The 25,450-nt window shown below is 37.5% G+C and overlaps 2 protein-coding genes across 2 annotated transcripts in view; both read right to left on the bottom strand.

Annotated features, from left to right (window-relative positions):
- The window catches only part of LOC124281751 (hybrid PKS-NRPS synthetase pytA-like), a 24,665-nt gene extending 12,961 nt beyond the window's left edge, over positions 1-11,704 (bottom strand). Inside the window, exon 1 of the mRNA XM_046717725.1 lies at positions 11,688-11,704. The gene's annotated coding sequence lies outside the window, so the exon portion shown is untranslated. The remainder of the gene's footprint in view (positions 1-11,687) is intronic.
- LOC124281753 overlaps positions 1-25,450 on the bottom strand; it is a 27,418-nt gene extending 1,968 nt beyond the window's left edge. Inside the window, exons 1-2 of the mRNA XM_046717727.1 lie at positions 25,355-25,450; positions 24,665-24,727 (exon numbers count right to left, since the gene is read on the bottom strand). Of these exons, the coding sequence (XP_046573683.1) occupies positions 24,665-24,727; positions 25,355-25,450 (159 nt within the window). The remainder of the gene's footprint in view (positions 1-24,664; positions 24,728-25,354) is intronic.

Here is a 25,450-nt window from a genome sequence, read left to right on the forward strand (position 1 = left end):
GCATAAAACTCTGACTAGAAGCAGTCACAGCCAGGTTATGTTATGTTATCCATCATTTCATATAAGGCGTCTTGCTTTTCATGTTCAACAGTTACAGGTATAACAAAATCCCCCAAATAAGGTTATCATCAGCTTCATCGTTTTTCAGAAGTATATAATTTTTACATAAACTGTGTTAAATCTGTTTAAGAATGTCAAATTCGTCGTAAAATAGTGTACCATCATCAGTTGCAATCTTTCAAATGGCCTCTTTAGCAGAATCTCTCTTTTCAATGTTATCAGTTGTTGGTGATCTATAGCCCGTTTTCATGTTGTACTGTCTGTAGTGATTTCATTTTACGACAGCAGACTAGTTTTAAGTGTATATCTGTGATACTCTAGTATTTTTACTGTCTTTCGATGACAGGTTTTACGTTCTAAATTTATTGATTTTCATATTGATATAAATAAAATTGTTCTCGTCACGATATGGCTGAAATATTGCAGATGTGACGCTGAATATTACCTCACTCACTCACTCACTTTCAATGTTATAAGAAAATGTTATAAAAATATTTAGTACCTTTCTCACCCTTTTCTAACTAACCAGGTACTGAGCGATATAATATACCTGTAATATTATAAGCATTCTGAATAAAACAGTCAAAGTTTTCAATAGTCATTCATTTATCTTAGACAAATCATCTGGGTCATATATATTACTGAGGCCCAGCTCTATCTACTAGCTAACGAATAATATCTGGCCTGTGCTTGTAACGCTTTCATCACTTTCGCAAATATATATACTGATTCAAACAAGAAACTTCACAAAATGTAATTTGAAAAATAATGAATAATTTTTCTCTGATGATACATCTATGTATCCGAAATGGGATCCCTATCTTTCGACTCTAGAAAAAACGTTAGCAAAATCCACTCAAACCTATCCATTCGTCGTGCAAATGACGTAAGTGCCAAATCAGGTTTTGCACGTGCAGTCGATCACGGTATCTTCGCATCGAAGTTTTCTTCATATGCACGTGTTTGCATTGGCCTCAAGAATTGAAAAAACACTTTTAAATCACAGTTCTAACGGTACTTGAAATGCCACAATTGGCAAATGTGCAGGCATAGAGTCTGGAGACGACGTCGTGAACGGTATGCCCAATGTTGTGTACAGGAAGTCGACAGATTCGGGGGCAGAAGTTGCATGGTGTGGGGTGCTTTCTGTGGGAACAACCGTTCCCGACTTCTGGTCATCCGTGGAAACCTCACAGCTGCTGCTTACCGCGACCAGGTGCTCACCCCTGAACTCGTTCCTTTCATGGCGGCTCATGGCCCAGGTCTACAGTTCCAGCATGATAATGCTCGGCCGCATACCGCGATAGTGACACGAAATTTCCTTCAAAACGCTGGAATCAACGTCATGGACTGGCCATCGAGGTCCCCTGACCTTAATCCAATAGAGCACGTTTGGGATGCACTTGGGAGAAGGCTTCGTGGTCTTAGGAACCAACCTCAGAATTTGCAGGAACTTGGCGCTGCCTTGCAAGAGCAATGGCGCAGAATCCCCAACCACGTGTTCACAAGCATCAGGCAGTCGATGGGGAGACGGTGTTTGGCAGTGGTGAATGCGCGGGGCGGCCATACACGATATTGAACTGAGAAATTTCGCATTTTTATTCTTGTGACTTGACATTCTGTATACCCATGTTTTGAAACGGCGGTGTAGCCTAATGGAACTGATTATGGCACTGTCAGTGTATCGAGTACATCACACAGATCTCAGCAATGAAATAATTAGGAGATAAACCTACTGTGTGGGAAAATCAGAGGTATATAACGAAATTATAATAGCTCTAAATTTCATTTAAAACCGAACGCGTAGCGTGAGGTTTTAAATGAACAATTAGAGCTATTATAATTTCGTTATTACCTCTGATTTTCTAACACAGTAGGTTTATCTCCATTCTATGACAATTTTATGAACAATTTCAGGTGGAGCTCTTTCTTTGGTTACGAGTCAATACGTGAAGCGGCCTCGCATTCCAATCTCAAGTGGTATCGCCCGAAACGGGGTGTTTGGTGGCAAACCGTCAATGACTAACAAACTCCAGATTCAGTAATAACAAATCACGTTTTGTTTTTTCAATGCATCAATCACCAATCATTAACTGATAAGTTGGAAAACATATATCAAATAAGTTTCAAAAGCTTGGTTCACATTTGAAAATTCCACCGTAGACCCTTTCCCCACCAGAATAGTGGCAGCAACCTCATGGCCTTGACCTTTTCTCGAAGTCATTGTTTACATTTGGAAAGATGCGACAGGAGAGCCACTGACAGTTTGCGCAAGGTTAACCTGATTGTATGACTGAGATAGTCTTTGATATCTAATTACTGGTACTGGTACAAAAGTTAAGAGTAGGGGCGCTTTTGCTGTAACGAGAAGTCCGTGTTGTACCGAATTTAGATACTGTTGAATTTTGCGCCCTGTCAACTTGACGATTTCACTCACCTCTACGTCTGCGTACGACAGCTCTGGTGACTCTTACACACTCATGTGTGTACTTTGTGCTCAATTCGATTCTACGGATATTATTTTCTACATTTTGGAAAGTGTTTTGTGACCTAGTGGCTTCAAAGTGTAGTGAATTCAAATTGAATCGGATTGGCTGGCATGTTCGCGAGTCTGTTGACAAAGAGCCAGATTTGTGGTGATATTTCCGAAAGGATGGATCAGGACACGAGGGTGTACCTCTGGCATAAACACGGTAAGGTAATTATTTATACTTTAATAGACTACTTTAGATCAAGCAGTGTAATGGATAAGAGGGATCATGACTAAGCTAAATAACTTTTTCAACGATATTATACATTTAGAAAAAAAATATGTTGGGCTAAACAGAACGGTTTGCAGATTATGTAGATCTAATTGTGTTTTACTATCGCTAAATTTGAAACAGTACAAATTTCAAAATATCATTTTGTTTGAATTGATAACCCAACTGTTTATTTATGTGGACGGAAGGCATTAGAATCTAAAATTTCTTCGGCGTTCGATGTTAATGCATCCTCCGTTACCGGATCAAGATCAGTGGCGATATCGTTGACGAAAGCTGATAATAAATTTAACACGGAAATTTTGTAGCAGTCTATTGCTGGATCTATTCTGACATAACATAGAATCAACGTAAACATATTTGTTTTTGCTGAATTTTTATTCGGAAAGCAGACGATGTTTTGATCTTGTTCGACTGAATATTTGTTTCCATGTTTTCGAAGTACTTTTGTATGTATAAACACCTATTGCTGTGATTTACGCAAGTAGTGAGTCGAGCCCGTCATCGCTAAATCCATCTTTAAAGACATATGTGTAATTTCCGACAGTAAAATCGCCGTAATTTATCGATGCATCGGTAGGTTGTTCGGTGTCCGCCATGTTAGTGGGCAGACAAAAATAGTGCATTACCGTAAACCATGTATGATTGCGCACGGAAAACAGAGACCTGTATAACGTGATTATATACCTCTGAATGACTTTAATTAACCAATCACAATCCAGTGTTTACTGAAGTCATGGTAGAATAACAATTTAACCATCTTACCATCTCGTGTTCTTTTATAGTGCCCTGAAGAAAGAATGTGAAGTTTCTTTTTTGACTCAGTATACGTTTCTTGTAAATATAGCCCACACAATTTTGATTGTTTCAGAAAAGAATATCTATTCCTTGAGTCCTGAGACTGAAACAATTAACCAGAAAACGAAAAACCTTATACAAATAAAAACAAAATGAGAAAAAAGGAATATGATGTAGCAAGGTGGTTATGGGATACCAAACAACCGGACAAAGGAAAGTTATCACATTTAAAGTAATTGTATATTTAAAAAAGACAACTCTGGTACAGGTATGAACCCAAGCAGAAAACATTCGCCAAACCGCAACATGGTCCCAATAACAACGCATCTGTCATGATTGTGGCATAAATACCCATGTTGGTCAGAGCAAGCGCGTAGTAACCAAACAACACCATGAATATGCCAAGACTTACGCAAGCGCAACGGCTATCAGTATGACCAATATGGGGGCTTCACAACATCAACTGGCAAGAACCTTCAACTGCAGCCAGGCCACCATCAGCAAATTAATAAACCGCTACCAGCAAACAGGCCAGACCCAAGACCGCCCAAGATCGGGAAGACCGTGATTCACGACACAGGAAGAACTTGACAGATGGAAGTCGGTTCAGAAACGATGGCAGAGTTCGAGTATTTCGAAGAGAGCAACTGGCGCCAAACTGCGTTCATGAAGTTCATCCGATCGACTGACAACGTCGATGCCAACGCCAATGTGATTTGCAGCACACACACCCCACACACACCCACCCCTCCCAGGTAAACATATTAACGATTATGCTTATAAATATGGGCGTCATTGATTTTGTACATGACACGCAGGGAGGTCACTTAGTTTGTGCATCAATTTTAGGGGTGGGTGGGGGGTCATTCGCATTGTTACTATTGCTTCTCCATAAAAGTCATCATCACCCACCCCACCCCCTACCCAGTCATAAATTATTAGAGACCACTTCCTGTTACACGACACGTAATCTAAGGGTGACTACTCTTGACACCTTAACATATGGTACAGCTGGATAAAAGTCGAATGCAAGTCGTAGCAGTTCGTGTTAACATACTATGACAAAACGTAGTGGATAATCTATTTAGGGGTGATACACAGCTGTATGTATTTGTGAAGCCTGTCGTGTGATGGAATATGGCTTTCTAAAATGCTTATTCCATTCACAGCGTGAATCTCATGCAAACATGCAGTTTTGTGCAAGTATTTTTCAGGATGTGCAAGAGAACATGGACGGGTAAACTTCGACATATACGAAGAAAAATGTCAGTATGTTGCTGTACATTTCGGTGATGAATAGCAGTCTGAAGGTTGTCTAAGAATTGTTTTAACTTCAATTAAACGTTTTTTGCGGCGTTTGAACAAGGCAGAGCATAGTCACAGTCAGTAATTAGCAGATTACAATATCGACAGGCAAATTGCATAGATTAATTTCATGTCAAGTTTCATCAGGACGGCTCCTTTAGGAAACAGTGGTCAAAGTGGTTTACTGTGGACTCCCTTGACAGGGAATGAGCGTTTTCATATTGTTAACGTTAGACAGATCGATTGTTTTGCTCACGATTCCTCATAAATGCACATGCATATTGCGAACTACTTTCTCCATGACCTTTCCATGCAAGCTAACACTTTCGAACGTAAACGTGCATTAAAGTTTCCGAATGTGCGTTTTTGTGCTGCGCATTAGTTCCATGTAGTACACAAACAAGCATTATAATGGCGAATGTATAACAATCTGACTCAAACTAACGACGAGGATAACAACAATGCTGTGACTCTTCACAAAGGGAATGTTTTGTTGTGCGATGGTTTGAAACTACGCGATGTCCGTGCTAAAAAAAGCCCTCCGAAAATCAGCTCACGGAATGAAGCATGGCGTGGTCATTGCCACGCTCGACAACATTGACCACATTGCAAAGCAAAGCGTGGACTTCGACATAACGGGGTTTACAAGAACGTGTACATTGAAGCGGAGACGTCGCTGGAAGTGCGTGATACACAAGACTCGCTGAGAACAGTACCAAAACAGCTAGGTAAGGAGAAAGTCTTTCACCTGAGGGGAACTAAACGTGTTCCCAACGTGTTGTCTGTTGCTGGAACTGTAGAGGGTGGTCCAAGTCAGATAATGACAATTCACAGTTTATACAGTTTGCAGTAACTACCGACAATTATGATATTATCGCTCTTTGTGAGACTTTTCTTAAAGGTGATGATAAACTTGGTCTTCCCGGATGTACCTGGTTTGGACAAAACCGCAAGCATGTAAATAAACACGCCAAACGTGGTTCCGGGGGTGTTGGACTCTTTGTACGTAACTCAATTTTAGAATATTGTACATGCGATGTTGTTGATAATACTTTTGATGATATTATCAAAATTAGATTTTCCGATTTGTCCTTTTTTTTTTGTTAATTTAATGCGTTCCTAGCAATATGTTATCTTAGTCCATCTGGTTCGTCTCACGTGCGAGACCCGGAGGAGTTCCTCGAGACTCTGCTGCATCAAGTCTACTGCTACCAGACTCAAGGCATCGTTCAAATATGCGGGGACTTTAACGCCAGGACCGGAGACAACTGGACAACCGGAGCCAGGTGTGGACAGCGTGCCCTTTCGAAATATTGTCGACTACAGTGAAAACCGGTATGGAAAGTATCTTATACTTATAATGACTTCATGTGAATTAGCCCAAATGGTTGTTAACGAAAAACTTGTCCCTCATGAACAGTTATCTTTGTACGTAAAGTTCGAGGTCATCAAGATGTCAGCAATTATTGATATGGATGATGGGAGCGGGTTCACTCAATATTAGCCTACTCCCTCAACCTGTCTGGGTTCTATTCCACTGTGACGTCGGATATATCTGTGGACAAATCTTCATGGAGTAGGACGAAGTGATATAATGATAATGATATGCCTGTTAATTTCCTATCAGATAACAAGGCTTTGGCAGTTCTACTTGCTACTACTGAGAAGATTGAAGGCCAATTAAAAGACAACAACAACTTTAATGGCGCGTACCACGAATTTGAAACCATGTTGCACCAACGCCATGTTACACCAACGCTCGCACACCATCTACATGCCGAGGAATAAGTCTCATCTCTGTGCCATGTAAAGTGTATTGTAACATTCTAAACCAAAGACTCTCAAGCTGGCTAGAAACAGAGGACTATATCGCGGAGGAACAAAACGGTTTTCGTAAGAAGAGAAGCTGTTTCGACCACTTGTTTACTTTCTATTCACTTGTTAAGGCCAGATTGGATGCAAAGCAACAGACATTCGCATGTTTCAAAAGGCGTTATACATCTATTGTGTACACTTTTATCAAAAACTGGCTGGTTGTGAAGTATACTTTATGTATTTTGAATGGGCTTTTACAATGTATACTTAACTTGTGACACTATAATAAACTATATCTGTCTGTCTGCTATATGAACCGACACATTATCATTTATGAATGTTTATTGGCGGTGTACGATACTCGGCAACTGATTGGCATTCCAGAAGTTGATCAGGCGATAAGAAAACATAAAACTTGATGGATAACAACTTCTGACTTATTGCATGTTGCTTAATCCATATGCTCCGTTTTAAAGCTTGCAATATAGCTTACAGGTAAATATGTCAAAGGGTGCTTTCATACGCGTTATCGTAATTGTTTAAACAAGAGATGGGACTTTGGATATTCTACACTGTCATGTTAGGAGTAGAGTCCCGTGATCCTCGCTCAAAGTTCACTGTGCACCTGCACATAACGCCACGTCGATAACAAGGGGACCGATAAGAGAGCTGTGACAGACGGAACGCAGTGTGGTATGCCAAGGTTACATTGTCCCCGGCGGCCACAGCAGCCCCGTTGCATCGAAATGTAGTGCGCCGTGGGATTTATGCCATTTTTTCCCTCAAAGTCAAGTTTTGTAAGGTCCTGCTGCGTTTTTGATGACTCACTATAAGCAAAGTGTGTCTCAGCCGCCTGAGGCCATTGGTCACCACTTGCCCCTTTCCGTAACCTCCAAGAAGACTCGAAAATACTATTAGCGAATCAGAATGTAATATATTTTGATAAATCAATTATGGCAACATGTGATTCTTTACAAGAATCAAGAAAAATAAATATCGTCTTTTTGACGTCACAAAGTACATTTCCATAACAGCGTGAGTGAGTTAAGTTTTACGCCGCACTCAGCTATATTCCAGCTACATGGTGGCGGTCTGTACATACTCAAGTCTGTACCAGACAATCCAGTGATCAACAGCATGAGCATCGATCTGCGCAATTGGGAACCGAGTACATGTGTCCACCAAGTCAGCGAGCCTGACCACCCGATCCCGTTAGTCGCATCTTACGACAAGCATGGTCGCCTTTTGTGGCAAGCATGGGTTGCTGAAGACCTATTCTACCCCGGATCTTCACGGGTCTCCATACCAGAAATAACCTGTGTGAATTGTAGATTTTATACAGACAGGTTCATGCATTATGAGAGGTTCAAATCAAGAAACGTGCATTTGTTCATATTCAGTTAACGACTCAAAACAACGACGTCTTATTCACAAGAGTTAGCTGTTCATTTTGCTTTCCATAGGTCATTATTTTTTTTCATCTAAGACGTTATCAATGTATATCGAGTAATTCAAATAGCCACCATTTTAAAAACAATGTATATTCGTATGTAACGCATCAATTTTAATGACACTTCTTGTTTTCACAATTCAGACCTTGTCGTCTATATTTGCTATATAAAAATATACTGAACCACAAAAGAAATGTCGCACCGATAGCGTTTTATTAAAGCACACACTTTAATTCACTCTAATTAACAATCAAAACAGAGGATTGGGTTCAAACTTGACCATAATGGTTAGCACATTTCGGGAATCACATTTAGAGTTCACACAAACAAAATCACCAAAACGGTACCATAAAGATACCCCAAAGTCAGTTTGTTTTGTGTGGGGCCTCCATGGGCATTGATGAAAGCGTTGCATCGTCTGTACTTGGAATGAATTTACGGAACCTTTTACCATCTCTGCCTGTTTCGGTACGTTTGGTCGATATGCTTTTTCATCAGAAAACACAATGATATTGGTAATATCAGTCCCTTTGGATTGAAAAACATGTAAACAAAACGGTACACGGGTTAGCTCATTATCAGCACAGGGCCTTTGTCCCTTTCTAACTGCAGCCCAGACAGTGAATGTGTCTTCTCACAGGAAGTGCTGCCTTGTCGAGATCACCAAGAACATTTCGGAGAACACGTAGACTCTCCAACACTGCAGATTTCAGAATTATCTAGAGTGTCAGAAGAGCTGCTGTGCTCCAAGCGGAGAACCCGGGCTCAATCCTGATCTGCGGCAAGATATTTGATCTTGTATTTATAACTGTGTACCTGTATTCAGACGTAGTACAGCTGAAATTGCATATTCATGCTAAATATTATGCATTTCCGATTCTTCAATGTAAGGGAAATTTGAGCAAGTAATTTATCCCAAACAGTCATAGATACGTTAAACAATATAATTGTAGAAATATAAAAAGTGAATTACAAGATGAACGGCCGAGAATGATTACGGTAGAAGAAAGTTTCACGAAATATTTAAGCATTAATGTTATTGTCAACGTGAATTTAATTCACTGTGTTTAGTAAAATTGGAATGTAGAAGAGATATAGATGTCCTTCTTGTGTAAAGTAGTTCAGTTGTTCGACGGGGGCACAAGTGGCTTATCCCGGAATAACACGAGACTTTTTGGAGGTTACGCAAAGAGGTGAGTGGTGACGAATGTGCAGCGTTACGTCCCTGTGGCGTGCCTAAAATCTGTGGACGTGGGCAAAGATATCACAGCATTACAGGCATGAAACCTGTCTCTTATCTTCCCAGTATTATGTAACATTTTGCAGACTCTATTACAGGTGACTGCACGTTTTCGATTTTGCACATTTGTACCTGACATGGAGGTAAGTCAGTTACTTTGTACATGTAATTGAGGGGGTAAATCACATTGTACATGCTTCTCTATAAAAATCATCATCACCCCACCTCCCCAAACATAAAATAGAAACGGTCCCTAAAACGATATGCTACATGCTACTGAGTTATGACGATAGACTCCATTACTACTATACGCGAATGCACGTACGGTAACTGTGGAGATTGTCCTGTAACTAAGGGACCGTTCCTAATTTATGGCTTAGCGGGGTTGGGTGGGGTCATTGATTTTGCACATGATATTTGTACTTAGAATTTGGGGGGGTGTCATTCACATTGTACATGCTTCACCATATAAATCATCACCACATCATCATACAATAGTTGTATTATCAAATTCAGTTGACAGCCCAGAAACTGTACGTGAAATTGACATCATATACATAATATCTGCAGGTTTGTTCAATATTTTGGAGTCATGTGGATTGAATGCAATCCTTTCTAATTGTGTCTTTTGTTCGTTAATTATCATTAGGTATTGCACAATATGCCTTCATTTTATAGGGTTCCGGGTAGTCTATGTCATTGCCATGGATTCCTTATTTTATTATTTAATTTATCAATGGTTGTTGTAATCATATGTAATTGGGTGTATCATTCTGGTACCGACCATTCGTCAGATGGGCTGCTCGCAATCTATGCCTCATAAGTAGAGGTGTGGATTTCAGGGCTGCTGTGGGGATATATATGACACTCGAAAGTGTGGTATATCAATACTTCAATATACAAAACAATCTGTAAAAATACACTCTGGGGGGGCGGCAGCTGCATCAGGAATTTGTGCACTTAAGTGACTGAGTGAGTTAAAACTGTACTTCGGGTCGGCAATAATACAGCCATATAGCGATGAACTCTGTGAACTTATATGTTACAAGTCAAAGGCCAGGGAGGGATAGTGGCAACATGAATAATACTTGATCTTTCCAATAGAACAACGTTGGGTGTTTAACACTTACAATAATATCATAAAGATAAATTCCAAAGTGTCACTTATATATGGAACAGCTTGTGAAATTTGTTCTTTTGTTGTCCCGAATGTACTACGACCGCCACTGTATGACCTCATCGAAACGTCGCGAAATAGAATCTCCTGCGTGTTCCATTCCAAATTTATTTCGGCTACATCTACTGGAAACCTAGCCCAGGAAACACAGCATTCCATATTTTTGTCACACTGGTGATTTTTATAAGTACCAAAAATTGGTGGTAAGTCAAAAATTCAGTGTTAAATCACAAATGCGATACGATTTTTTTCTGACATTCTCATTGGACTTTTAGATATTTTCTTATTTGCGTTTTAAGACACGCAGCCGTATTTTAATGTTTCTGTAGTTCAGAGGTATGCTAATAGCGGTTTGCTATGTAGAAACACACAAAGACAACCTTCCAACGTGCATGGCTGGCCACTGTACATTTGACTCGATCCATGCAAGTTTCTTCATTACCGTCACCAACACCATTGTTAAAGGGCGAAAAAAACATAAGACACCATTAAACGTTGACTTACCTCTGGCTAAATCTCAGCCCCAGCTACTTTGATTTAAGACACCGGTTTGTCTGCTGGTTAAAATCGTTTCATGTATATCAATTTGGCCTTTAATGGTAATATTCTTACCTAAGAGCCAGGGACACTGTCTTAGTTTTGTTTTGTTTTTTGCAATATTTACACAGTAAATACACAGTAAATTGACATGATGTACGAAATACAGCAGAATCTCCCTTTAACAGGAACTCTCTTGATGTGCGGTTGGTTCTTTGGACATAGCGACAGGTACATAGCTCTATATTTGAAACCCAATATTTAAACTCTCGCTATCTCAAAGACGAAATGCCCGTAGGAAATGAGTGCAAAGTGCTGATACAGATTTGCTGGGATGTTATCGAATTGAAGGCATTTTAATTGTTAGGTGTACTTTACACAAACTATGGTAGGAGGTTTACGTGTTAATATGCTGTCAGTAAAAGTGACATTTCAAACAATGGGAAACGTGCAGAAGAAGCCAGACATTGAAAATCGTGATGCTTGCATAAAACATTTAGAAATTGGAGACAGACGTTTTTTAAAGAATGTCAGCAACTCACCTTTGTCAGGTTGGCAAAATTCATGGATGAACCTGAAGTGTATGTCTATCTATGTATATCTAACTGTCTGAACATACATATATATAAGTATCATTTTGTCACGTGACAAATTACGTATCCAATGTACATGTTCTGATGTCAGAGGTCACGTGTTCTACAGACAGTCCCTCCTTGATAACATTTCCGAGATGATCAAGTCAGGTACGAGAAAACAGATTGGTTAAAAGTAGTAACAACTTACCTGTGGAATTATTTCGAAGGATTGAGTGTGGACTTTTAACGACGATTCCTGGAGTGTCTTAGTTATGCTAGATAACCATTCCGTTATCCACCAAAGTAGGTTTCATTTGGTGTGTAAGGCAAACTATAGGTTACACTACTACGCGGAACGCACACCCGTGTGAGTCGCGTTGGTCACTCATGTGGAACCATTTGGCCACGCGTTGCATGATGGCTTCGGTCATTTTGTGTCAGTTCCAAGGCCGTGACGCTGGGAAGAGCTACATTTGATTAATGAGCGTCGGTTACTGGAGGAGGAAACACATGAGGGAGAGGGTTTTAATAATTGCCTTGCGAGGGGAGGTCAAAAGGTTTTGAGAACTTGAATAATTAACCTGACTGACTGACTGAGTTTAGTTTTACGCCGTAGCAATATCACGGCGGGGGAAATTTTAAGAACTTGATCTACAATTAACAGTCAGAGCAGGTTACGAACTTTTATTTTTCACTAAAGTCTCCCCTCATCTCATTGCACTTTATCCATTTGTGCTGCAAGCTGGCAATGCCCTGGAAATAGAAGTCTTTTGACTGGTCCCTAGACCAAGCTTCTGTTGTAGCCTTGAGTTCATCATTGGCAAATCGTTTTCCACGCAAGTGAAACCTCAAATTTCAAAACAGGTTATGATCACTGGGTGCCTGGTCAGGACTGCACTCGTGGATTCTGCTTGCGTTGGTGCCCTCTAGTGTGACGACATGTACAGCTCACTCAGGTTTAGAATTCTCCATGATGTCAGTAGGATATCTCTCTTCCAGTATTAACAATCACAATATTAATACTGTTTGTTGCGAGGTGTTGTAACTTTCACAGTTACCTCATGAATGATAGCATAGCTGTTTCACAACTTTAGGCAGTGAGTTCTCAAACCCTTTTTCCTCCCCTCGCGTTAAAGTACTGTAAAATTATTGTCCTCCCGAGAGGGTACGTAAGTCCCAAAACATCCAAGGTAAATTTAAACTTTCCATTTTTTTAATCGTAGAATATGTGTAATTTTAATGTATGGCTAGATGTATCTAAATTGCTGACAGCTGAAGGGATTATGTAAATCCAGCTAGGGCCCATGCAGGAAGCAAATGTACTATAAGTCCCCATGGTCCCTAGTATGGTGATCTAGCTTCAGTTGTTGGCAATCTATAGCCGGTTTTTATATTGTATTGTCATTTATAGGTAAAATATTTTAGATTTAATTACTAGTCTTAAATTTATTCCTGTGATAATCTAGTTGTTTTACTGTCCTTCGTCGACAGGTGTTTTATAATGTAATTGTGTTTATTGTTAATTTATTTAACTTTTTAAGTCACAATATGGCTGGAATATTGCCGATGTGACTATAAATTTTAACTCACTCACTCATTTACCCCACCTCGCACCACAGGTAGAGACCATTGCTCTTGAGCGCGGAGTCGTGTTTAAGACGGCCATGGCATAATGGCCGCCAGAAGAGGGGAAATTGGAGCATTGACTGCCGAAGTTAAAACGGAACAGTAGTATTTTTTGGGCTGGTCTGTTGTATGCACTGCCAGGGCCACTGTCAATATACTGGCTAATCAATCGATGCGCAATTATTTGGGCATTTACAATATGTACAATTTCAAATTACATTAATAATTTTAAGGTAAGAATAGTGTATTTTAGAGTATTTGTCAATTGTGTTAAGTTTACGAGCAATAAATAAAACATCTGATGAAAAACATAGTAAGTGAAATTGTAAATAATACAGTAATCGCTTTAAAATACACTGGTAACAAGACACATCTTTGATCCTAAAGTTAATGTACCACGTGTCCATCAGAGCCAGTATGAGAAACTGATTTGATTATCAGAAGACGTTTGTCCTTACATAACATTCTCTGAATATGACTGGGTATATAAATGTTCGGATTCTCTGATGAAACGAATAAAAAATGGGACACAAACGTCAGTAAATAAATAACGAAGCATACGACTTTATGAGTGACAACTTCTTATTTTTTTGCATATACCTCAATTTCCCTATGGCCAGGAAAAGAGATCGCGGCGACAGTGTAACATCGGCCGACGAAGAGTTAACCATGCTATAGACTCTGTCAATCAACTAATCAAATAGCAACCAATCAGCATATTTACATTTGAATCCTTTCACTATGTTGGCTTCACGTCTTGTGAAATATAGTATGACCAGAAATTATTGAGAATTTTAGGAATAGCTATCAAGTGTTTGGTTTCATTTAAGAGAGACAACTCCGTTAATCCTTTTTCATTAGATTGTGAGGAGTTATCCCCCTTTGTTTACTTGCTAGTAGACGACATTTTCAGTGATCCTCAGTATGGATGATTTAGAGAAGAGGAAGTTGATTTTAGAGTATTATAACAAGGACATCAGATTAGCTAAAGTGATTTTAAGTAGAACAGGCATCCCTTTGTCCACTGTTTATCGTGTTTTGAAAAATATTGCAAATGGATATGGCATTGAGCACCAGGGAGGCACAGGTAGGCCCAGAAAATTGACTGTCGGTGACAGGAGGCGGCTTGGTATTCTTGTTTCTAAAAACAAACGAAGGAGTTTAGAAAACTTAAGGCTGGATATGATTGATAGAGGAACTGTGGCTGTCTGTAAGGAGACAATTAGAACTGAGCTGCATGCAGTGGGTTGGCAGAAAAGTCGGGGGTATATGTCACCTTAGTGACAATGCTTGTTTTATTGCCTCAGGTGATAATTGACCAAACGATACATGCCAAAAAACAAAACACTAAACGTGTTTGTGTGGATATTAGAAAGTTGAGGTAAATCATAAATAATTACGTAATATATGGCACACATTTGATTCATGCTATGTTTCCGGTCTTCGTTATTAGATTCCTTCAATATCCGTCAGACATATGGGCGTTTCTTCAAAAACAAATTCTCGAAGCCTTACACCTACGAGGCCGCAACAATGACATCTTATGGTAGAAGCCTGATGTCAAATCATACTCACACCCAAACAAAATGAAATGAAGAAAAAAACACTTTCTATTATTGAAAAGAAAAACAGAGACATTAGGGGAATTGTTAAAAATGATAAAGAACACGACGCTTGAACAATATGCTGACGATACTGAGTTATTCTGGATGAAAGTAAAACATCATTTGAAAATGTGATTCAATATTTAGACACCTTTGCTAGGATTTCAGGCTGAAAACTAAATTATGAGAAGTCAGAAGTAGTGTGGATTGGCTCAAAGATAAGTAGTAATGTCAAATACAGACCTGACCCTAACTTAAGATGGAATCCCAACACTCTCAGAGTGTCAGGTATATTTTTTCAACAAATTTGAATGAAATGGAACAACTGAACTATTCTGTAATACTTCAACAAAATTAAACAAATTAAATAAATGAATGAAAAAAAGAGTAATAACCCCTCTGGGCAAGATAGCCATTATCAAATCCCTCCTTGTGTCCAAATTGAACTATCTCTTTCTCACACTACCTGATCCATCAGAGCAGTTTATGAAAGGCTTAAACAAGATATTTTTTAGCTCTTTGTGGAATAAAAAACCCGATAAAGCAGTCGACGCTGTGTTTGTAAAGCCATCAGAAATGGAGGTTTGGATATGATAGATATTTATTAATTTTGTGAAGTCTCTGAAAATATCATGCATTCGTAAACTGTTCTATTCTGAAATTGTGAGTATGTGGAAGGATATTGTATTATATACTAATCCAGAACTCCAAAACATTGATAAATTTGGAAATGCGTTTATAAAGCCCCTAAAGATCCATAAAATTTTCTGGAAACATTGCTTACAGGCATACCTAAAATTCTCAGAAAGAACAGAAATTATATCTTTCAACGATTTCATTTGTGAACCCCTCTTCTTTAATAAAAACATCAAATTAGGAAACACAACAGTCAAATGGGAGCATTGGTTGGACCTTGGAAAGTCACAAATTGGCAACCTTATTGATGTTAATGGCAATTTTGTTTACTTTAAAGAATTTTTTACATTAAGACCTCCTGAGTCCAGACCTAACGTTATGGAGTACATTAGCATTGTATCATCAGTTAAAGAATATGTAAATTAGCAAATATTAAGAGAGAAAAAATGGTGTCATTGGTGCGAAGCTTTCAAACAAGAATTATAAAGTTCAAAGTTGTATTATTTCACACTCACATCTATAAATGACAAGTGGAAAGCTATGACCAAGTGGGAATCACAATTTTCCAACCAAGATCTCATCTGACCTAGAATATTCCTTAGACCTTTTAAAATAACAAAAGGACACACAACTCAGATGGTTTTAATACCGGATTCTGCATCGAGGACTGACCACCAATAGTTTTTGCATATGATAAACAAATTTGTACGTGATCAGTGTAACCCTTTTGTGGTTCTGATAAAAACTATTCAACAATATTTGGGAAATGTGATATGGTCAGAGATTTCTGGAGTCCATTTATGCTTTGGACAAACCAGAGGTGTCAGCATGTCATAAAGATAAATCTCAATGGCCAATTTATTTTATTCGGCTTAAAACATATTTTCTCTGATGACATTCTTTACCATCTTGCTTTGCAATTTTTTCATTTATAAATGAAAGGTGCAAGGTAAATATTTAAGCACTGAAAACCTTCAAAGAGAGCTTTATATAAGATATAAATAAAATAGAACAATATTCTCTCTAGGGTCATAACAATTCAGCAGATTTCATGTGAAAATTGATGATGTATCGTCCACATTTTGAATAACCTTTTTGCAAATTTAAACCATTTATGACTACAACATAAATTGCCCAGAGGAGGGTATCATTAATTACTTGACATACCATTGATTTCATGTGTGCAGTTGTATGACTGTGTGTGAATGTGGGTGTGTCTGTGTGTTTAGTTATGCATAAAAAAGACCTGAAACCTGTCCTCACATTTAATCATATGTGACATTGGGCCCTTCACTTCCCTGGGTGAGGGTCCATTATCTGTAACATGGTTTCAGAAATAAAATATCAATTAAAAAATACGAAACTTTTATAACAGTAGGGAAAAACACATCAGGCCGTTGAAATATCATTATTACGTTCTTTAACGTCTGATACATTCTGTAACAAATGGCACATTTTATATTCAAATTGTCAATATGGAAATCCACCTGTCACTGTACATCTTGTAGCTTAATATTTTCGGAGCATTTTTTAGGAAGACTAAATATTTCCTTCCAGTTTAAGTCAGTTAAGAACATTTGCTGCCATTTACTACAAATGATAGGGAGATGCTCATTTTGTATAAGTTTATCAAATATCTTCCGAGTTCCCTTTGTAGGATTGATCCATTCCGTAAGAAAATTATTAATTCTAAGACCATAGATACATTTAGAATTAGAATTGTCTATCACAATTTTCCATTCTTCAGGGAGCTTATTAGCAATTCGATAGTGGTCTAAATTTGTACCCTTCAGATATTTTTTCAATCTGTAAAGGATAAGAGCTCTTTCTCGTCACGTAGGTCTCTTATGTTGTCATACCAATCGTGTATGATAAAATTGGAGCTTGTGCACTGGTGATTAAACAATATTGATTCAACTAGAATAGCATGAATATCCCTTGCATCTGTCAAATGAGACCTACAGTATTTACTCCTGCCAGTAGGGATTATCAGTTTTACAAAGTCTGTAAGACGGTACATAAGCACCCAATTGAAAAAGACGTTTTAGAGGGAAGTAGCTATTGTATAGATTCTTATTCATGTTTTTTTAGGATACTGAGCTTTAGGGATGATATAAACACATTTATATCTACCATTCTGGTGTCCTTCCAAAAGTTAGACGCTTTAAAACAACAAAGGTTATAGTTGGTTGCACTGAGGTTCACTTCACTGTTACCTTCGTTAATGAATGGACTAGTCCAAATGTACTAATCCAAACACAAAGAGAAGAGATTATGGATAATGACAATGACTTTATTTTATATTGTTTATGTTGGAAAAACAATGTTAGGAAGTAAGTGGCTCCATTAGGTCCATGAAAACTCAAAAACATAAAAAATCTATAATCCTGTTTTGATCAAGGTGAACATCGTAAAAACAAGCATGCAAAATCTCTGATCCTAGTAAGAATATTTCTGTTTCTTATTTGTTAACATATTTAAATATTTTTCTGGCTCTAAAAGGCTTTTAAATTGTCTGTACAGCTTATACCGTGAACTTTCTTCAATTATACTATTCAATGACTGTATATACATGTCAACTGCAACTTGTTTAAACATTTGAAGAAACTGGGATTAATTACCAACACCTTGAAATGACGAAACATAACCAAATCCATATAAAAACAATAAATTACGCACAGATGAAACATAGTTATCATAACCACAATTGTCGTATACATTAGCATATCATAAGTTTTTTTGGAATTCTTTGTTATTATCTAATTTATATAAGTGGTGTAGTACTTCTAGAAGTACCCTTTTACCCCGAGATGATAAATCTAATATACATTTATTGAACTTACAAGAAGATGAAAAAGGAATACCTACATATGTATATGAATCAACTGTTAAGACACGTTCACCTTTGTAAAAACCATTTCTCATTTCTCGCTAAGGGTCCACTGTCAACATTAGTATTCTTATCAAAGTATTTCTGTACAAATGTGAAAACCATCTGGTTAGTGTATTGGACAGGTTCATTATATCAGTGGGTAAGACTAGGTTGTAATCACAGTCACGCCTGATTGACTTGTCTGACAATTGGGATGTATAACTTTTGGGACGTCTAACTTTTGGGAGTAAACCACCATTCTCAATCCACCATTCGTTAGCAATGGACAAGGTAGGTTGCAGTGGTGTGTTTATCTTAAATTTCAGAGTATCTGGAGTATGTGTAGAAAATTGACGCTTCAAGAGATGTGATAAGTGGTCAACTGAATAGATAACAGACACTTAATGTCAACATGTAATGAAAGATGTGAGGGGTTATCGTGTTGTCATGAAGTATGTCTGTGTTAAAGTGAATAAGAAAAGTATTCGCTGCACTTACGTGCCTGCACACCCAAACACCAAGTGATTACATCAATTAGAAAAGTTAAAAATTAGATTCTTAACAGATTCGTAAACCTATCATGCGCCCTTTGAAATATTAAATCTTTGTAAAAAAGTACAAAATCCTTCCAATGACTTGTTTCTCTTCAGTTCATTTGAAACTTTTCATGTTTAGTTGTTGTAATATTGCTTTCACTTTGCAAGGAGTTCTGGTAAGTGTATATCAACCGTACGCCGTCCAGTGAATGCTATATAAAGGCACTGCTATTAAAATGTTAGTAAACAAAAATTCATTTTTATTCCGTGTTCAGGGAGAAACCTCTGCACTTTCTGTTTTAATCTTAATAATTTGACAACAAATAATATTATTTAAAGATGTTTTGTCTTTGAAAAAGGTAGTTTCATTAAAACAGAAGGCCTACAACTACAATATACTTGATGGGCGGAACGGGTTCTATTGAACACAAAGACCCTATTTCTAGATATCCTTAAATTTAAATACTCATACTTTGGACCGGTGGACAAGATGAAATGTTTTGGGGGGTTTTAAATCGACAAATATTGCATACAATTTACCCTGCTTCCTTGGCGAGTAGCGTCGAATAACAGACTGTAATATAAATAATATAAGTATGTTATCTATTGCACAGTAACCTTTCCGAAAACCTAACTGAGACTACAAGCTGCAGGTATGATTCTGCCAAAGATTATACCCTATTGTTGAGAATGGATGCAGTTATCCTGGTGTTTACAAACATCTGGAAAACGAGAGGAATGAAATAATTTGTTGGAGGACAATTCAACACATTGTACCAATACATCCATAGAATGTTTAAAAGCTCAGGAATTATATTTCAACGCAAGGCGCCTTCGATTTTTTAGCGATTAATGCAATCAGCATCACCATCCACTTGTGATCTTTTGCTATCATTAGAGTTAAAATATTGAAAGAGGTTTCATATACGTCAGAACCAATCATCTAAAGGTATTTCTTCTTTTCGTGCAATTGGCGAGATATATTATGTTAATATAGACCAAAATACTTTCGCATTTTAAATATTCAATACTAATTTATGACGAACATATATTACATAACAGTGTTAATGTTTCGGCTGCATTCAGAATCAAACTATGGCTGACCAGTCACTGTTGCTTCTTTTTAGTTTTCTTCAGAAAATATTTGCGTAGCTTCACCGCTGATACCGATGTTACGTGACTGAAATGAACAGTTGATTGGCAGGTGGGGTTACTCTGACCAAGATTCGATGTTAAAACCTGTCCACCGTGTAAACAAATCGCTCGACCCAATCACACCAAGGGCTGTATATGTACCACGACGTCCATTGAACTTTCTGTCATACCTCTTATATCACACGGAAAATGTTGCACATTAATACAATCACACAAACATTCAAGGTTATCAATAGTTACTTTAATGGCATCCTCCACAAAAACTATATCTATACCAATTTTCCTCCCAGTGAGATGGATACACCCTCCATAATTGATTCTTGTAACAGAGATATCCCGCTATGACACTCTCTTTTAACATATACGAAATGGAGTATTCATCGTTTACACAAACAAAAGCAGGTAGTAGATCTCATATTGTGTTAATAAAGAGAATTCTCGCATAACATGAATATACAATTCTCAACTATAATGGAAAACTTACTTAATATATTTAATGCATTAAGGTTGTTGTTTTGTTTGGTTTGATTAAAAAAAAAATAGTACTCTAATGCACCGTGTGCGTCTGCCCTGAAGGAAATATGCACTGCAGGGGCATAAAAGCAAACATAAATATACAGTTGCGATAATACAAGATGGACTCGTTTCTAGGCGATATCAATATGTCTATGTCAGCATTTGGTTTCATGAGTGTGGTCACCAGTGATAAATGTAGGCAACGCTAGCTTCATTATGTAAGAGCATCATCTCAATTTGTTGATCTCTGCCGACGACAACTGCGTATGACCACTTTTATTTTACTTTCTAATTATGTCGCGTATATTTTCAAGCCCAGAGTATTAATAGATTTATTACTTTTGTGTATCAATATGCTTAGGGAGATCCTTGTCATGATTCAATTTCTAATTATTTAACATTGTTATTTTGAAGTATTGAAATCGTCCATGTGAGCTTGTGAGCTCAAGGGCTCATAGTGTTACTCCCTTAATGATAAGTCTTTATATTTTTGTAGGTAGATAGGTAGATGTTTAACTACATCTCACTACATTTACATTAACACTATGTTCGTTATATTACTGTTGTACATATTCTTGTATATGTACGCCGGAGATGGAATCAAAACAATGCAAGATTCTATAAATATGTTTATCAAGAATTTACATTTATAAATAGTTACATTTATTCACAGTTATTAAAATATGTAGCACAGACGTCTCAGGATAAATGAATGCATAAATGATATAACTCTCATTTCATGCTAATTTTAACATGTTAAAGTTGAACAAATACAGGAAGTCAAATTTCTTTGAAATTGGAAGGAATTGGAGATTTGTTTATTATTTCCTATTTTATTTCCTGTAGAATGTAAACTTTATGTTTCCTCGTACACATGACTGTGAGATTTACAACAGTAATCATTTCAATCTACCACAGTTTGAGATATTACAAATTGACGCAGCATTTAATTATTGGTTTTTAAAGGGAATAAATGATATAACTCCCTCATTTTCATGCTAATTTTAACAATGTTAAAGTTGAACAAATACAGGAAGTCAAATTAGCAAAGGTTTTGAAATTGGAAGAATTGGAGATTTGTTTATTATTTCCAGATTTTTTATAATTTACATTATTTCCGGTAGAATGTAAACTTTATGTTTCCTCGTACACATGACTGTGAGATTTACAACAGTAATCATTTCAATCTACCACAGTTTGAGATATTACAAATTGACGCAGTGTACATTACAATTTACTGCAGCACATTCATAACAATGTATTGCAGTCGACCACAGTGTTATTACATGTACTGCAGTTAGGTACATTTTAACACGCTTTTAGTATTTACGTCACAAAAGCATGCTTCTTTCACTTCACCTTAACTTCAGTCTCCAAGAAAACAACAAGCGAAATATCATAGGGATTTTGAACATTGTCTTATATGAGCTACAAATATCGCAAAATAATGACTGTGGCGATGCACAAGACACCATAGTTGAATGCTGATTCCCAACATGTCAGTATATTCATATAGAAAAGTGTTTGTCGGTTGTTCCGTTAATGTATTGATGCCTGCATAAGATACGAGGTCTTACTTGCTGAATGGGCTTGTACACATATTACAAAAACATATTTTGGGTCAGTGAAATATGTAATGTGTGGCAATTGTATCTATCTTGTGACTGCCATAACTTTAAAACGTCAACATTAGATTAAAATCACTTTCAATTATCTGCCGAAAGAGATTCCATCGGGTTTAGAAGGGAAAGCAGTGGTGAAATGTATAAATGAAAACTTGCAGAACACTATTTTACTGTCATCAGTATCAGACACATTCAAATAGCTGACGACTAGCTTTTTCATCTTTTTTCTTTCTTGCGGTGTTTTTACGTCTGTCATATACTGAGGGGGAAAAATAAGGGATCACCTGAAAGCACAAGTGTACCCTTATGTTTTGCCAGGTTTCTTCACAAGCCTTGCGATGCAAAGCTTGGGAAGAAACCTAGAAAAACATAAAGGAACACTTGTCCTTTCATGTGATCCCATATGTTTTCCCCTCAGTATATTTGTATCAATAAGCATGGCTTTAATGAGAAAAGGGAGGATATTTCGCACTTTCGAGGAAACTATATGAAGACGTCAATGGTTCGATATTTATACTCATCTGGAACAAAGTGGTGCTTATGTTCGTGTTTTAGTTGTAGGCCTTTACTCATTTACACATGTCAAATAGAAGCGACAAAACCCTTTCCATAAGACAAAAGAAAGGGTAAAAAGGTAAAAGAAGAATCGATTGTACAATTCTGACAATGTCATGAGCATGTATTTGTTTCAGTAGAATTACAGAAGAAGAAGAAGAAGAGAAGAAGAAGAAGAAGAAGAAGAAGAAAAAGATTGTTTTATTAACATGTCACTTTTTGCATTGTAACATACATAATAGTCACATAATATGCAATATCCGGCCATAAGGCCTACGACTGACTGACTGAGTTTGGTTTTACGCCGCTTTTAGCAATATTCCAGCAACATCACGGCAGGGGACACCAGAAATTGGCTTCAAACATTGTACCCATGCGGGGATTCGAACCCGGGTCTTCGGCGTGACGAGCCAACGCTTTAACCACTTGGCTACCCCACCGCCTACGCCTTAAGGCCTACGAGAGTGAGTGAGTGATTGAGTGAGTGAGTTAACATTTAACGTCACCTCGGCAAAATATTAGAGCCATGTTGTGACGAGAAAGATTTTGCATACACAATAAATATAATTTGTTAAAATATCAGTCATCAAAGAACTGTAAAATAACTAGAGTATCATAGATGGTGTTTAAAACTACCATGTAAATCTAAAACTATTTTAGTTACGAAGACAATACAATATAAAAACAGGATCTAGGTCGCCTACTACTGAAGGTAGATCAAAATTTTACTTCGATTTTACTACTTTAACCCCCTTTGAGGATACATCCACTAACAATTTCAGTTGCTAATTTTACTACCGTGTTTAAAAGACCATTTATCTATTTACATAACATATTATTCAAAATTGATCTAATAATTCGATTTCTTTTTTAAAAATCAATTATTAAATGATAATTAACATTATAAAAAAGATCCTTAATTGTTTTGACATTGTAATATTTATCCTTTGTGATCGTAAAATCAATGCAGTCAAGCAGGACATGCTTGACTATCTTCACCTTTGAGCAAATATTCGTGAGTGTATCTAGTATGGCCAGTGCGACATCGTCGCATAGTGACCTCTTCAAATCTGGACTGAGAACCCAAGTAGGTGTAACCGATAGTTGGTTTCATTGCATGTAATTTATTGATACTTACTTGGGTGTCCCACTTCTTTTGCATCAGATCACGGATATGAGATCTTATGATAGTTTTGTAATCAGAGTATGGAATGTGAAGTGGTGTTACATATTTGTTGAGTGCTGCCTTAGCAGCGAAATCAGCCATTGTGTTACCAGAAATGCCAACACATCTTCGATAATCTCCAGGGTATACGTTACGATCACTCTCCACTATACCCTGGATGCATCCACGGTTTGGCCCGATGATTATATTACCTCCCTTTGCTGGCTCCGCATTCTCACAGTAGCCAATCAGCTAAGCCGCCGTTACATCCGAGCTTGCCAGTGTCAACAAAGATAGCGGTCGCAGTCTCGAAGGTTTGTTCGCAGTGCCACTCAGAGTTTTGGGGGAAATAATACAGACAAATTGACTTGTTCATATTATTGGGCAAATATTTACTTATTAAATGCATGCTCAATCCTGCTTTACCAAATATTACTCAGTTCAGAAGTGAGTTGAGATTGAGATATAGTATTGAAAAATGTATATTCTTTAGCAAAAGCTGCAATGCCGAATTTTATTCTAAATGGCTCTTGTATCATGGCTTATTTAAAAATGACTGAATTAATTATATTCTTAATTAATTTGTTTGATAATTAAAACTAATTTTGTGTTTGTGTGAATGGTGAGTGAATGGTTTGTCTTGTTTCGTATCACCTGTATCCCATTAGATTGCTGCATAACTTCTGGCTGAGCGGTTCCCTGGCTGCTGAGTCTTGACTGTAACATGGATTCAAAAAAGAAAATTAAACTACAAAAACAAAAAAGTCTGTCTACAAATTTAGAATGGGCGAGGACTCTGTAGAGATTAATACTCGTGCAAGAATTTAGGTATCTAGTTACATGAAAATCTTGACCTAAATTTTATGTGACGGCTCACGCCGAGAAAACACGTCTTCACGACTTGCTGCGGGGTGTGAGTCCGTTTATTTGTTATTGGAGGAAGAATTCCCCCAGGTGACTACTCTGGCTCGACCCCACGTTCAGCTCTCAGAATGTAATGACAACCACCAGACACCACGAGGTATGATCTTATTGAGGCAGATGAACCGATACCCAATCAAAATCCTAAAAGTTATAACAAACATTCCCACTAGCACGAAATGCACCTGACATGCACATTCATCAACCTGGCCTACAAATAGAACAGGCAAAGATAATACCATGAATAATAATGTTCCCACAAAACTGTATACATGTAACCCCCAAAAAAATGTTTTTGTATAGCTTTGACTTTATAAATAAAACAAACTACACCGTATAAAATACGGTCTCTGAGTCTCTGTTGCTCGCACTTTATATTCAGCAATCTCTGATTCTGTTTTAGCAACAGTTTTTGGGACAAACATCTGAGATCCTGTCTATTCCCTCCCACTCCTTTTCAGATTCCTGGTCTTGTCCAGCATCTAGATGATCGTCACCATCCTGCTGAACGTCTTCCAT

This window comes from Haliotis rubra, unplaced genomic scaffold (genome assembly GCF_003918875.1).
Source record: "Haliotis rubra isolate DU_JTF1 unplaced genomic scaffold, ASM391887v1 Scf289, whole genome shotgun sequence".
Taxonomy (NCBI): Eukaryota; Metazoa; Mollusca; class Gastropoda; order Lepetellida; family Haliotidae; genus Haliotis; species Haliotis rubra.